The 16,807-nt window shown below is 30.7% G+C and overlaps 2 protein-coding genes across 2 annotated transcripts in view; one reads left to right on the plus strand and one right to left on the minus strand.

Annotated features, from left to right (window-relative positions):
• LOC121113586 (uncharacterized) overlaps positions 1 to 16,807 on the minus strand; it is a 111,977-nt gene that overhangs the window by 5,611 nt on the left and 89,559 nt on the right. Inside the window, exons 5-8 of the mRNA XM_040707408.2 lie at positions 3,154 to 3,351; positions 2,093 to 2,331; positions 1,782 to 2,017; positions 1,578 to 1,710 (exon numbers count right to left, since the gene is read on the minus strand). Of these exons, the coding sequence (XP_040563342.1) occupies positions 1,578 to 1,710; positions 1,782 to 2,017; positions 2,093 to 2,331; positions 3,154 to 3,351 (806 nt within the window). The remainder of the gene's footprint in view (positions 1 to 1,577; positions 1,711 to 1,781; positions 2,018 to 2,092; positions 2,332 to 3,153; positions 3,352 to 16,807) is intronic.
• Positions 90 to 1,796, plus strand: Coprox (oxygen-dependent coproporphyrinogen-III oxidase). The gene is made up of 3 exons (XM_040707415.2): positions 90 to 496; positions 570 to 866; positions 942 to 1,796. The coding sequence occupies exons 1-3, from the start codon at positions 297 to 299 to the stop codon at positions 1,552 to 1,554; spliced, it is 1,110 nt and encodes a 369-aa protein (XP_040563349.1). The 5' UTR covers positions 90 to 296; the 3' UTR covers positions 1,555 to 1,796.

A 16,807-nucleotide genomic window follows, 5' to 3' on the forward strand; every position in this document is an offset into this window, starting at 1 on the left:
ATACGCCGTTGACACAAAAAAGAGTCACTCAGTGCTCACTACCGTTTGACAAGAGTAGTATAAGCAGCTATTATTTCATATGTATATGTAGTATTCTGGTTTTTATAGTCAAAGGGAAAACAACTAGTTAGATGTAGAGTCAATATATATACCTTTTTGGTCAGCATCTAAAAAAATATTTCCAGTTTATTTTTCATTCCATTCCTGCTACGTGTGCATTGATTCTCTGTTACTCCTCTCCCTGGAATCTTGCCTCTTAGTTCTAGCACATCATCTCCTTTTCACGAGTCGAAAGAATGTTACGAACATTATGCTCGTGTTTAGCTGTGTCAGGGATTACCATGATCAAGAAAGGGGCTCTACTCGCCCAGAGTTATGAAGAAGAAATCGTCACATCCATCAAGAGATATCCTTTAGCAATAGATAAAAAATGGATGGCTGAACCACTCACTGACGAAGCTACACGTGAAGCAAAGAAAGATGCCATTCGAACAAGGTGAGTTAACCATCGTAGTACGTACAAACATAGGAGTTCTGTGCAGGACTAACATCTATGTACAAATTTCTAGGATGGAATTGATTGTCATGAAGATTCAGAGCCAATTGTGTCGTGTACTAGAGGACGAAGAGGATCCAAAGTATAGGTTTAAAGTGGATCGTTGGACGCGGGAGGAAGGTGGAGGGGGTATCACTTGTGTTCTACAAGATGGAAAAACATTTGAAAAGGCAGGGGTAAATGTTTCTGTTGTCTATGGACGAATCCCTCCTTCTGCAGTGGCACAAATGAATGCTAAGGGCAAAAAACTTCCCGAAGGAAAAGAAATGCCATTTTTTGCATGTGGAATATCTTCAGTCATTCATCCAAAGTAAGGGAAAATAACTTGAGTCATAATTCATTACTATTTTGCATGCAATATTTATTTGCAAATATGTACCTACAGAAATCCCAACGTTCCCACAATGCACTTCAACTTTCGCTACTTTGAAGTAGAAGAGGATAAAGATCGCTCACGCTGGTGGTTTGGAGGCGGATGCGATCTAACACCATACTTTTTAGATGAAGATGATGCCAAACATTTCCATAGAACTCTCAAGTCCGTCTGCGACTCTCACAACCCCAAATATTACACGAAATTCAAGAGTTGGTGTGATGATTACTTTCGTATTAAGCACAGAAATATTGCACTGGGAATTGGTGGGATATTTTTTGATGACTTGGATACACCGAATCAAGAGGATTGCTTCAAGTTTGTAGGGGACTGTATGAATGCTGTTATTCCAGCATATTTACCAATAGTAAAAAAGAATAGGGACGCTCCTTATTCCTATGGAGATCGACAATGGCAATTAATCAAACGGGGACATTTTGTTGAGTTTAATTTAGTATATGACAGAGGAACCAAATTTGGACTTTATACTCCTGGAGCAAGACATGAATCGATTCTGATGTCTCTCCCCTTTGAGGCAAAGTGGGAATATAGACATAGTATACTGGAGGGGTCAAAGGAGCATACTTTGACTGAAGTTCTAAGGAATCCTCGTCAATGGGTTTAAAAATAACAAATAATTATTCTTACCATATTTCCAACTCAGCCTTTAATTTATCAAACGATTCCTCATACTCCTCAAAGTTCTTCATAAAAGCTTGGACATTTGGGATGTGTTCCTTCTTAGTTTTATTCTTCAATTCCTGCAATTCTTTTGCCATTCCTATCAATTAGATACCATAGTTTTAAAAATAATTATTACATTGTGTGACAATATACAAATAAAATAAATACCTTCAATTTTATAAAGATCCGAGTAGAAATCATTGGAACCATTGATCTTCAGCCAATTCGTGTAAAAGTCATTTTCCCTTTTCAAATCAATTATATGACTCAGAAACTTTTTGCCAGGCGCAACAGTTATAGGAAGATTCAATTCTGAAAGAATACCATCCATTACTTTAGGGGAAGGGAGATCATTGTGGTTCGAGAAACGATGGATTGACATGTTGTGCAAATGCAAATTGTCCCTATTGTGAAAGATAGTATTTATTTTATTATTTGAGTTTTGAAGCTTTGAGATAGGAGTCAATATTAATACATACAGACTAGGTTCGACCATATTGGTAAAACTATAGACATGAACTGGAAGTTGATTAAAATCATTGTATCGCTCCATAAATTGATTTTCAAGGGATTTTAAGAGCTTTAAAAATTCTAAGTTAGTCTTTTCCTTTAATTCGGTGGTTCTATAGTCTTTGATACTAGATAAAAGGCTTTCAAGTGATGAGGAAAAGGTTCGATTTCGTGCAATCAAACAGGATATATCACACTGTGCTTCTTTCTATATATAGTTAAAAAAATACAAATTCATATGTAATATATATATATATGTGTACGGAAAGTTCGAAAATTCCTATCAAGAGCCAAAATAATGAAAAATTTACATACTAAAAATACAAATTTCCCCTTTTCCATATATTGAAAATATAAATTTAAACAGTTTTTGATCCTGTAATAAAAATGAGAGGAAAACTAATTAAAAGATCTTCAATCCCAATCTAGAATCCTATATTGTTCATAAGGTGTGGTCAGAGTTTTCTGATGTTTAGAAATTAGAATACTTTTTAGAAATAAAATTGTTTGCTTAAAAAAAACGATCTTTTGATTTTTTGTTTTGCTAGAAATATAAATTTTTTAAATTTTTTTATTCAAACTAACTGACTCATATTTTTCATTAATATTAGCAAAACATTGAATGATTTTCTCCATAAAACAGCTTTAAAATTAGAGGAACACGTTTCCAACCCCGGAAGTCATCATAAGGTAAAAATTATCCTTTTTTCTGTTTAATTATCCATTGAATATATATTTCTAATTGTATCCATGAGCCAAAAAATTGTCAAATTGCTCAAATCGAGGATTCCAATAATATGATACATATGGCGTCATTTGTGTGGAAGACATAAGTGCAAGATAAAGTGACTTGATACTTTAATCAAAACCAAGGACCACCATTTTAAATATAATTAGATAATATCTAATTATAACATATTATGCCCAAATTTTCAATCAAATTTAAAGTAAATTTCATTAAGAAATAAGGAAATTATATATTTAAATGTTTTTTAATAGGAATTTCCGAATACATTGACGTAAGCCTTACAATTTCATCTGCTTGTTTTGTAATCAGAGTATACTTTAATTTTGAGAAGTCGTCTTTGACAGATGAGCTGGACGTGATTTGCTTCTGGTACTCTCCAATAGATTCATAAAGCTTTTTGAGAGTCCCTTTTAGTTTGATGGAATTCATTTCTAGCTCAATGTTTCGATGTATCAATCTACGCTGAAAGTCAGACATGTCCTAGAAAATAAATTGTATTATACTATAGTAAATTATATTGAGAAATTATGACGATAAATATGAAATTTAAAATGTCCTTCTATGAGAATTTTCAGGAAATATATGATTTTTTGAAGGCATATTCAATTAAACGCCATCATATTATGTATGTTCGTTTCTACTTTAACAATATAATTATTTTTATTGGAACATTTATTAGAAATTTGATACATGTTCTTGCATATCTCAAATACTTAATTATTCTATAGACATAAAATTAGCTATAAAAATGATCTAGATCTGGGATATATATTACTCATTGGAAAATATCCCTGTAAAAGTATCTAATATTTTAGCCACATCAAAAAAAAAAGTAGAAATTATTCACAACGTTTGAATACAATAATTAAGAATATTAAAAGACCCACAATAAATCCTCGATGCATCTTTTAGTGGGATCGTTTCTCTATAAGCCAGAAATTACGCATTAGAAGATATAAATTTAATATTATTCGTGTAGAAAAGCTAATTTTTTTCATAAGCATATTTTTAACAAAAAGAAAAAAAAAGATGATAATTTGTTTTGAATTAACTTAGAAGATCAATCACGGATATTATACGGTATTATAGGTATATAATAATTAGTAACATATGGAGTGGAAGAAGATACGGTAAAAAATATCTCATTCAAAGTTACAATAATTGTATCGGAATAATGAGCAAAATAATCCTCACGAAACCTTTTGTCCAATACCTTTTATTTTGTAATATGGAAAATTATTATTAGAAACAACGACATCTCCTATTAAAAGATTTTCAAGAGTACAAATGGCTTTACAACTAGTGGATTCATCGTCAGTCACTCCTCCTACCATTCCAAAGAAAAACGAAAAGAAGAAGACAAACTTTAATTAACTCTCCTTAATAAGCATTTAAAAGATATAAATCATAATGAATTGCCTAGACTTTAAAGGCACATAAAACAGGATCATCTTCCATTCATAATCCTAGGTTTTTAATTAGATAAGCGTGCTCTGCTCAAATAAATAAAATGTGTAGATACATGAAAAAATAGTTAACTTTATACCTATTATGTAGATTTGACGTTTGGAGAAGAAAAAAAATAATGCTAGTACATGTTACATAAATCAAAAATAAATAAGAGGACAGTTGAACCATTGGCAAGCATTCAACAAAATATTCAAGATACTCTATTGGCTATTGAGCAAAATTGAATAAAGGTAAAATGTGTATACAGGCTGTGACCTCTATTTAACAACTAACACAATTTTTTTTTAAATGGATACTCTCCTAAACTTATCATCAAATTTAAATAAAAACAATGCTAAATTGGAGCTGAATAAATAAATATATATATATATTATTGAATATAATCTCGGCCTCATAAAAAAAAGCAGGTATTAATGACAGTTTCCTTTGTCCGATTCCGGAATTCCTACCAATTCCTGGAGATCAGCTTGGATTTTGTGTTGCAGGAGGAACTGTTGACGTGTCCCTCAACTGCATCGCTTAACAAAGAGTCCATGGAATTGAGACCCAGTGAGCTTGAAGGCCAAACACTGGATCCAACAAAGTAAAAAAATCTGAAAGCCAAGTCAACCTTTTCTTAACAGTGAGGTATGAAGCGGAGTCATAATCACATAAACACTCTTCTAGTTCCTTCTTGACTATCCAGACAAAGGATTTGTCCTGATTTAATAAGTTTACAATCTCAAAATTGTCTCGTCTGGTGCGGATCGCACCAAAGACACTCTCTGCCTTTTCCATAATCGTGGAAGAAACATTTCGTTGATCGACCTCTCTTCTTTTTTTTTAACTGGTCCTAAAACAATAAACAACGTCATACCTGAGCCTGTGTATCTGTCACATCTGCGTTGTACTATACCGCGTACAAGTCACAATTTTCTACATGTTGTAACTTGTATAATGAAATTATATTATTATTATTATATTCTTGAAGAGAAAACTGGTAATATAAACTAATATAAGTATTGAGCAGGTACGTGTGAGTCTATTCATGAAAAACGGAGAATAAAACAGATGATTTTTGATCAATTCTGTTAATACTACCGTTACTAAGTAATAAATAAAACATTCAGTTGAGTATATTTTATATGACGCAAGATATTAAAGAAAGGAAGAAGGGCTCATCAGGGATGAAAAGGTTGGGAATCCCTGCCTCAGAGTAACTACGTAACCTTGTACAGTCCACACTACAATCTACGACCTACTTTTTCTTTAGAGCATGATATAACAACATTGTTGCTTGATACAATAAAGTCCATATGTGTTTTTTATATGATATGTTATATACTTTTTTCTTTATCAGTTCATCTTTTTATTTGACTGTTCATAATATATACAATCAGTAGTACATAGATTTCTTTCTACAAGATGTACAGAAAAAAAAAAAAAAGACGCAGTAATTAATGTCTATTCGACTAACCGACCTTTTAAGATAGTTATCTAAGCTATTAGTAAAAAATAAGAGGGAAGGAGAAGTTGAAAGGAACTACCTTCATATGATGAGTAGCATTTTATTATTGACATTCAAAATAAATGGGGATTCTACTTAAACATAAGATCCCAGCAGCTTGTCTATGAACTAATACTACAAACTAAGGAATTCACTCCAATAAGCGTTGTTTACATTGTTTTTTATTTACTAGACTTAAAATATCGGCCATCTTGCGGACATGAGGATTGTTTGCTAGTGTTCAGGACCTTTGTAGCAACTACGAAGTTTGTTATGTCCTATTTACAGCGTTATCTATCTCACTAAAATATAGAAAACTCATTTTACTTTTTTGTAATTTATTGATGAGATCTAGACGTATTAGCGTTCTGATCAGTAATGGAAGTCCGGTGTATTTTATAGGTGGGCCATTGTTTGTTTTCTTAGAATTGGTAGTCTGAAGAATGAATTTTCTTTTCCTTAGTTGTTGTCATTATTTTTTAATTCCATAGTAGTGAACATCCTTTCCTAAATAGATTTAATCATATTCAAAACGTGATTGAACATCCGTGTGTGTTCATCAAAGTGTTATGTATCAACATATTTTATTTACTTTTGTTAATATGACCTAGGGATTAGTTTTGACCATAGTCAATGAATGTATCTCTTTAGCAGACTTGTCCATATTTATTTTATTATCATAGTTTTATGTACATCCTTTTAAATAGTAATCCCCTACAAATATAACTTTGTGTATGAGTGTACCCCCAATTCAATCGTCTATTTTATTAGCTGTTCCTCCGGTTCGTTACTTCCATATCTAGGTAGGGTCCTCGGAACACAACAAAAAGAAGGAGCATAGCCCTGAGGATTTGTATCGTAGTTATAATTGTAAGTCCTTGTTGGACTCAAAGTAGAATTGGGGATCGTCATCAGAGTAATTCTAGAAATTGTCCTTCTTCATATACTTTTCTCATTCCCCCCTTGTCACAGCTGATTATAGCTGATTTAATGAAGCGTCATATGCATTACTCTTTCTCTCCTACAAAATATTCTTGAAATTATCAGGGTTACCATGTTGACTTTTGGTATTTTTTTTAACATGAGAATCTAATTAGTGCCACACTTAGATAGGCCATTTTTAAATTATTAATTATGGAAAAGTAAATAGAAATGGCATTGTAGTATAAATATGAAAGGTAGAGTGTAGACCGTCTAGTTGGTAAAATATCAATTGTGGAAGAGAAATTGTGCTATTGTGACCATTAAATATAAGTTGAAGTTCTTGGTAAAAGTATTGACAATTTCATGTATTTTATTAGCATTTTATAATAGGATCTCGGTGGTATCCAGTATAATTTGAATGGAGACGTCAACGATATCTACAGCTTTCTCGCCACTGACATCGGTGCGGAGGAGATCCCACACGGGTTGCCTTTTTTGCAGTTGCTCCGACCTTTTTACACTCAATGAACCACATATGAGGTAAAAACAATATTTGTATAATATACTATATAAGGCAGTTTTTCATAAAGTAAAATCAACATTGGACAAGGTAACCTTTGTGTACTCAATTAACCAGATATAACTCAACTTGATTTAGCTTACATACATTTTTACTTCAATATTAAAACGTAGAAAATATCAAAATTCAGCCTCTGATCTATTAGTCATATCTTTACAAGCAGCTATAAAATAGAATGAATAACGGAAACACTGGTTAGCTATAAAAGGAACCAGAGGTGTGGGGACTCGAGACATTTATTTGATGACTTGCCAAAATGTTTAAAGACTTATACTTGACTTGAATTTAAACATTAGTTACTTGAATTGAACATGAAGAGACGTGACAAACACTTAATTTTAGTCACGAAATATCTCTTCACAATATATATTTAGTTAATCATTTTATGATACTATATTTTTTGAGTAGTTTGTGAAACACTTTTATTCATAAATTAATATGCATTGTTAAATTGAACAATGTCATTTGGGTTGTGAAATACCCATAAGGGAAGAAGCTGACAATATTTGTTAATATTTCTTTGACCATAGTATATTAAATTAATATATAATAAGTACTGGATTTTATTCCATTTCTGATTAAGCAGATCAACTGAGACCTGATTTGCAATTTAGTGAATTTATGCCCAAAGATGGAAAAATCTGACTCTATTAAAGTTGACAAATATGGGAAAGTATAAGTCTTTCAATATTTTCATCGAGTTCAGTTCTAGTCCACAAATGTTTTTTTGAGTTCAAGTCAATTATAATATAAGGTTAATAGTATACAAACTTTTGAGTCCAAGTCAAGTCTCGAGTCTTTGATTGTGAGATCAATTCGAGTCGCAAGTCTTCAAATATGGAATCAATTCATAGTCGTGTCGCAAGAACTGAGTCCCCATCTCTGTTTTATGCCCACTTCTGAGCTGAATATGTGAATATAATTTAGTTATTTTTAACAGACTCTCTTAAAATAAAGGCAATGCTAAAACTCACGAGACCTCTCATATCTCAAATGCAATAAAAATTCCTTGTCGGATTCAAATACTTAATTTGGCTCTTAAGCAAATAGTAATTCCATAACAATGACTATATACCTATATAATAATTGAAGTCTTTCAAATGTTATGACTCGATACTCATAAATTATTATAAAATACTCAATGGAGCGTCTCTTCCATTTGGACGTCTTTTCTATTGCCATCTCAAGTATATAATTTACGCATGAACAGATATTATTGGACATACTAATACCTATTTCAACATCACTTTTCTGAATCATTCCAATGACTATACATATCATCATATTTTGATGAAAGGGTATTTGAGTAAATGGATAAATGCATCACAAAAATGATTACATCAAACTTAATTTTGCAAAAAGTGAACTACCTACAATTTACATACAAACTTCCTTATGAACAAAAAAACATGACTAAATATTTTGATACTCATGTACAATGTACATTATACACATTTAATATACAGGACCACCATGTGCATCGAGATTAACAAATCCTAGAGTTGGATTCGGGTGTAACTCGAACTCGAAAAAAAACTCGACTTTACTTAATTCGAGAATTTTATTAAAAAAATCCTACAACTCGCCCCCAAATATAATTAGAAAAACCCACAGTATTATATATGTATGTATCCTGTTGTTTCTACATTCTTGTAGAATAAATCCTTCCAAAATTTCGTTGTTATACTTTTGGTGGGTCCAATTTCCACCTAATTTTTCTGCATGTTACTTTTACAAAAAAATCGCCTTTCTTTTTAGTTTTCATAATATAATGTTCCAAGTCAGGGGTCTCCTCTAAACTCGATCAAATATAGATTATTGAATCTTGAAAAGTACAGGAGGAAAAATCCTCCCGATAGCTAAAAGAGCTACTACAAGATTATAAGCAAAAAAATGAATCTTGCTATACCTATTATTATGTCAGTTCTTATTTATTCAGTCTAATCCAGTCTCAAAGGACTGGTAGTCCTAGAACATTTAAAAAAAGAATAAATGGAGTTGAGAAAAATTATCATGTACCAAATTTTACAAGTTTTTGGAACTGATATACAGATAAATCCTGGATTTAGTCATTAATAAGGACCGATACAATACTCATTATGTCTCAAATACACTTATAACGAACAGATCCACATATTGATATTCCCTTTTATATACACTCAATGAATTTCTCTTTGCAAAAAAGTATTGTGTATAGAATACAATATTGTATGTAATACATTGGAAATATTTGGCTCGCCAAACAGAAACATGATACATTGCATGATGAAAAGCGTGATGTCAAAGCATTTGTATGGATTATGACAGAAAGTTTGTTGTTGAATGAATATTGATGGATTATAATAAATATACCACCATTCAATGTAGTGTTGATACTTGGTCCGAGAATGAATTTTCCTCTCTTTTTTTAAAAAGAAACCTAATCTTTTTTCTCAGAATTTATTTTCTACAAAAAAAAGTACGTGGAACTTGACACTTTTTTTTTTGTCAGTAGAGTCTGCTGGATCTGTCGGCCCCCCAAAAAAAAAAGAAGAAATTTTTGTCTTTATTGATTAATATGAGTCTGGTCTGAAAAGTTTCCGCCCTAGCAAAGATTCAGGACCTTTCTACTGATTCTTTATTAATTTTTTTCAGCATAGTCTTTTTGTAACTCTCTTCTTCCTCTGGTGTTCCCATCTTTGTAACCCATCCAAATAGTAATATACATTTTTCTCAAAAAAATCATTTTGTTCAACCATACACTTTTTTTTTATTTTATGCTCAATTACTCCGAGTTGGATTAGCTTAGACGTGTCAAACTTTACAGAGCAAGTCTTTATATGTGTGCTATTGTTTAAATCTATTTAAATACTACACTATCAGGGGAAAAAATATTAAATAACACCTCGATACTCAATATTCTCCATTATCCCCCCACAAAAAACCCCTCAATCAAACGACTATTACATAACACGTCCAAAATGGATGAAACTTTCGTGAGTAACTGTCAACAGATGCTAAATAGATTTGAGTAGCTTTTATTTACAAGTGCTGCCGTCTATACGTTGAGGTCGGAAACTTTTACGAAGATCCCCGTATATTCGACTTATTTATGTTTATTTTATGAACTTGTCGTCCACCTTCTAAAATATGAATTACTTCTTGCAATTAGTCAAATAATCCAGGATTTTTGTATGATTAGAGCAATGATCATTTAAGTGTCCTATGGCTTTAATAACAATAATAATAAATGTGGAGGAAAATGATGTTGCATAGTGTTATAGGCCTAATAAGCAAAGTTCGGAAAGTAATACATAAAGATAACATTTTCAATCCGACGATTAATTAATTATAAATAAAGTGTTTTTCTTTTGTTCTTTCTATACAAGGGAATCTTTTACAATGTAAATAGGAAAAGATTTGGAGAGTAAAAGGCTATACACCTTATCTTTTATGTGATCCTGCCAAAAAGTAAATAACAATTAATCCCATAAACTTATCAATTTTAATAGGAACCCTTTAATACCATATAAACACATCTAATATTTATATACCTATGTATGTAGAAATGGAGCAGGGAGAAAAGGTACTTTTCTGATAAGACGGGCATGACGTAATAGATTATTACGAGCTCATTTAATATACTATTATAGAGATCTTCGCTTAGGAATACTTATATAGTAAATAGACAATTTTCATTGGTAAAATAATGATTTCATTATCTCTTTTCGAAAGATTTTTGTTTTGTTTGTATCCATTTGGTTACGACTATGAGTCATCATCCTCAGACATTCGAACCATCCTTTAAATATATGTATATCTAGTTATTGACTATGTACAGGTATATATTAGAATGGCTCTTGAACTAGCTTTTTTTCAAAGTCTTTGCGAAACACACTATTCAAGTATGCATACATTTTGAGTAACTAGCTGTAATATCCGACATTGTCCAGAGTAATTAGTGCGTCAGCTAAAAGACAGATTTGTCTTATAAAATATAGAAAATAACTCCACGGGAAATCCTTCATTTTACGCTCCATTTTTCATGAGCACACTCACACGTAGCTGATCAATACTTTTATCAACTCATATAACATGTTATCTCCTCAAGAATGAAAGAATAATAGTATAGGTTTACGAAAAAAAATAAAAAATATGATCACATATGAGTACTTTAGTCTCCAGAGCACCCACTAACAAAACATTAATACAACTGCATTGATATTTCCTTGATCAAAAATATGTGGGAGGACTATATACAATGTACATTCCATAAACACTCGATGCTACATCCAAAACCCTTTCAAGATTTCATTAATACGACTATATTGTTACTTCTAAGATTAAAATATGATTGTGACATATATCAGGGAGCACTATTTGAAGTGCATTCTGCGGCTGTTTTTCAGACAATCATACAGATAAATTTTGTTTTATTTATAGGATGGTTAAAGGCGACGCCCATGTTTCTATGTTTCATATTTTTGTGAAAATAATATAATTTTTACCTGTAAAAAAAAAAAAAAAATACGTCAGAATAAAGCATTCTATAATAAATAACTATTTTTGATGGTTAAACAATCTTTCAAATGATTTAATATATAATTTTTTTTTCTGATTTGATTACTTTCCCAAATTTATTTATTTTTAGTAAAATGGATTTTCGTACTTTTTTTTTCTTGTCATTTTTACAAGTAGCTTTTATTCTAACTATTATTGACATCATAGGGGCTTTTAGTGACTATCTCTGATTTTCCTAGAAGGTACTCCACAACAAAGAATATATTTTAGTTAAGATATTTACTACTCTAGGTGGATTTGAAAGGGTTATATTCTATAAAAGTATCCCTTTTTTTATTAGGAAACCAACTTTTCAGGAAATGTTTAGATCTTATGTTATTTTTTATATTAATACAGCAAAGTTTATCTGTATACATGTGTGCCCCTCTAAAACTGAACACTCTGAATTTTTTTTAAATAGTTAAATAATTATGTAACTTTTAAAGTGGTACACGAATTAATTTATTGAGCATGAAAGATGAGAGTCTTAGACACATGTCTATTCAATATGGACGCCCATGTTCTCCACTACCAACTCCAGCCTGGACCGGAACTTGCTGCATGACTTGGCAATGAAGCGCGCGTCGGCCTGTATATGACTGAATGTATGAAAAAAGTCACAATGTGTACTGTATAACGTGCTCCCTGATGTATACCACATGAAAAAACAGTATAAAGGAGACAAAAAAGGGAGAATGATAAACTTAAAATGAATTAAATCTCGCAAGCGCTTATTTCAAGTTATTAAAAAATAAGAAAAAGCGGGAAGTAATTTATATATAATTCAAAAGATGATCATCCCTTTAGATGAGGTTTAGCAATTAGTTAAAGTAACCCCCTGGCTCATCATGTCATCTCAATCTTTTACTATTATAATTCTTGAGGAGAGAATGTCAAAGTATTGAGCATGGAGCTACGCATGAGTCTGCTTTTGAAAAATGAAAATTTACCCCAAGGATTTTATGGGGTGTTATCTTCAATAGTATATTGATTTGAAGCAGAAAAAAGTCCACGTCAAACACAATACAACAATACTTTTGTTAATCACTCGTGTCAAAAAATAATCATATATTAAAACTTTTAATTTATTCATCAAGAAGAGTTATTTATTTGAAATTGCTTTATTTTGAATGATGCTGACTACTTCAAGATAAGAATTCAATTACTTTTTTTCTCAACAAAGTTCTGACGTTTACAACAACTTCAAGGGGCAAGTGCAACCTCAAAGCATAGATACATTTGACTCAAACTTTATTTTCATTTTTTCATTTTTTATCAAAGCCTACGTTCTCTCCAACATTTCAAAATAGCAAATGTATGAACCAGTCTAATGTACCTACATAGCAACCCATGGAAGATAAACAAACCAATTATAGGAAATCCATATAAGATCCCCTTCTTATCAATTTATTAGTGTATATCTAATGTACATGTGTGTGTAGACAACTCCCAATGTTTTCCTTTCTAGAAGGGTTGTACTTAAGGTGGGTGGTGGAGGGGTGAAACTTCATGCGGATCCGTCCATGTTCACTTACTTAATGCCTTCTCCTCGTATAAATCCTAACCATAACAATCAATTAAATCCTTACCAAAAACAGAGCGTTTTTAAGCCATCACAAAGAAAAATAGAAATCCATATTTAATTTCATTTCTATTATGATTATGTAAGCTCACAATGACGTTACTCAAATATATGTTACTATTAGTAATATATATTTATTTATTACTAGCATTGCCTGGAGTTATTAAGCAACAAATCCCGTATAATGTTTGAAAATATGTAAAACTTATAACAGTCAGTTAGTTTTTCCATAAATTTCATATGAACTGTTTCCGTAGCTCAAGGAATACTCCATTACGGAACATTCACCTTTTTTTTTTTTTGACCGACTAAGGGCTAATTTGTCTATTAGTAGAATAGCGTAGAGATGTAATGAAAGAGGGAATCAGAATAAAAAGTTTGTGTAGTGAATGTTCTTAAAACTATTATTAAAAGATTGTTTTAATTCAATTATCAACTTATTAAATCATTACTATTTTAATAAATAAAAAAAAACCATTAGTTGGTCAATAAAAACAAGAGGGAAAAAAGAGTGCGCGTTTTATGACATGACGCATTTTTTTGAATTTGTGTTAAAAATTACAAAGAGTAAAGATAATAGTATTTTTCGGTGAATAAATAACTAGACCTTTCAAAATGATTAATCAATATTTGCTTTCAATGTACTAAAAAGATATTTATTCATGATCAGTATTATAGATCGGAGAAATTCTTTTTTACAACCCCCTTCAAAAAGTCATTTTTTGCCTAATAATAAAGGAGAAAAAACTGTAAGAGGAAATGTTTAACGCTTGTTTCAACTGACCCCCATTTGTACTCAACTTTATCCTCAATAAGTGAGTTTTGAACTATGATATTATAATATCAACCGAAGGCAAAAAATATATAATTTATACAAAAAAAATTACTACAAAAACAATGAAAAACTGACAAATTTATTTAAACAAAAAAAAACCTATCCTCAAAATCAGTTTTATCTCAAGGAAAAGTGGTCAAAAATGATTGATTTTTCCCCACAATAATCTGCAATATATTATAGAATAATAGTGAAAATTTGCTTACTGTAGCTTTTTTGATGGAAGTCAAAAAGGGAATGTTGAAACTGTCACAGTCTCCCCTACTCTTTATAGACAATGTGCTTTGAAAAATGTTCTTGTATTGTCGTGACTGTTGTTAATCTCGTTTTCCCTTTGATATAAAGAGAGATGACTTCCGTCTTTGCGACCATCCCACGCAAGGATCACTCATAGTGATATCAGAACTATAAATAGTCAGAGTTTGAGGGAACCAGGTGCCCTGAACCTTAAGGTTGATAATTAAATATGATATCAAGGGCGTCCGCAGAGGGTGGTTCTTGAAGGGGTTGTGACCCCTTAAATTAATTTTTTTTAGCTTTTTACTAGAAAATTTAATATCTGAACTTTTGTTTCAATAAATTTAAAATTAAATTTCTTTATTTCATATTTATTTTCCTAAAAATTTAATTTTCACTCAATAATTATATATTTTTGAAATTTTTCTCCAAAAAATTTAATTTTTTTTGTCTTCAAAAAATTTAGTATTTGAAATGTAATTTTTGAATTATTTTTCGGACATATGTAATTTTTTTGTGGACAGCTATAAATTTTTGATTTTGTTTTGGCTGAAAAATTTACTATTTGAAATATAATTTATTTTCCTAAAAATTTAATTTTCACTTAATAATTATATATTTTTATTTTTCTACATAAAATTTAATTTTTAAGATTTTTTTTTCCAAAAAATTTTAATTTCGAAATCTAATTTTTGATTTTTTTGCTAAAAAATTTACTATTTCAAATATAGTTTATTTTTTCATATTTATTTTCCTATTAATTTAATTTGTAGTGAATAGTTATAGATTTTTGAAATTTCTCTCCAAAAAATTGAACATTTAAAAATTTTTTGATTTTTTTTTCCAAAAAATGTAATTTGCTATAAATTTTTTGCTAAAAAATTTAATGTTATAAATATAATTTTTCCCAAAAAACCAACACTCCTCAGAATATAATCCAGCGGACGGCCCTGAATATGTACAAATTTTAAACTCTACCTATGACTCAATGAATTAAAAAGCCTTATAACATTGTTGTAGTTGTGTGTACCTCAGGAATCCTTACTCATCATTACGCAATTCCCTCATAGCAACATGCACAAGACGCATGGAATACTAATAATTATTATGGACAATGGTCTACAAGGAATTTACGTTTTATTACTATGTATCTATCAAGTTGGAACAACGATACAACAAAAACAACATTTTCCACGTAAAGGAGTACAAAGTTTTATTTCATATGAAATGAAAATGTGTTTTGGCACTTTATATTAATGATTAAATACAAGTTTATTTGATATTTTATTTGGAAATGTTTGTTTAGAAGGAAGTTTGGAGGATAATCAACCTTTAAAAGACGTCTTTTAACAAATCTAGACAATGAAGGATATTGAATAAAATATTTAGTATCAAGTTGTGTGGGAACATTAATCCGGTTACCAAATTACAGCATGATTTGCAATCATATTAATAATCATCAAATATTTAATGTAGTACATATTACTCATAGGAGAATAAAATACTCACATTGTCATGACTTACTAATATAAGATTATAATAATTAATATGTGATGCTATAAATATCCTTGATAAACTAAATCCTGCATCTCTCAAGCTTATGAATAGCAGGGCGTCTTCAAAGTCCAAATTAAGGAATTTTTTAGCCTTTTACTTGAATTGGTTTTTGTCATTCGAGTCAATTATGCAGCAGCATATTTGAAAACATTTTTAAAAAATATAATTTTTTGGGAATAGATGTAGATTTTGAAATTTTTTTCCAAAAAATTTAATTTTCTATGAATGGATTTTTGGGAATTTTTTTTCCAAAATATTTAATTTTTGAAAAAAATGAGAAACAAATTATGTCTCAATCTATGGACCAATTATCTCACCCGTCCCAGTTGTACAACTTATACATACACATATAAACATTGATGCACATTGATGAAAATCCTGTGTGCAATGGGCATGTTTAAAAAGAAGGAACGGAAAAACAACAAGGTAACCCTGACAATTTGAAGAATGTTTTGGAAGAGGGAAATAATAATACTCAGAACGTTTCATTAGATGAGCTACAATCAGCTATGTCAAGAGAGGAAGGAGAAAAAGATATAAACAAGGACCTTTGCTAGAATGACTCCGATGTCAATCCCCAATTCTACTTTGAGTCCAACAAGGTCTTACAATTATAACTCCACAACAAATACTCAAGGCTACGCTCGGTCTTTTATGAGCACACACGAAGGATCCATCAGGTTTGGAACATAATTGAATATATTTAGTAAGGGATGTTCACTACTA

The sequence above is a fragment of the Lepeophtheirus salmonis genome, chromosome 2 (genome assembly GCF_016086655.4).
Source record: "Lepeophtheirus salmonis chromosome 2, UVic_Lsal_1.4, whole genome shotgun sequence".
Lineage (NCBI taxonomy): Eukaryota > Metazoa > Arthropoda > Copepoda > Siphonostomatoida > Caligidae > Lepeophtheirus > Lepeophtheirus salmonis.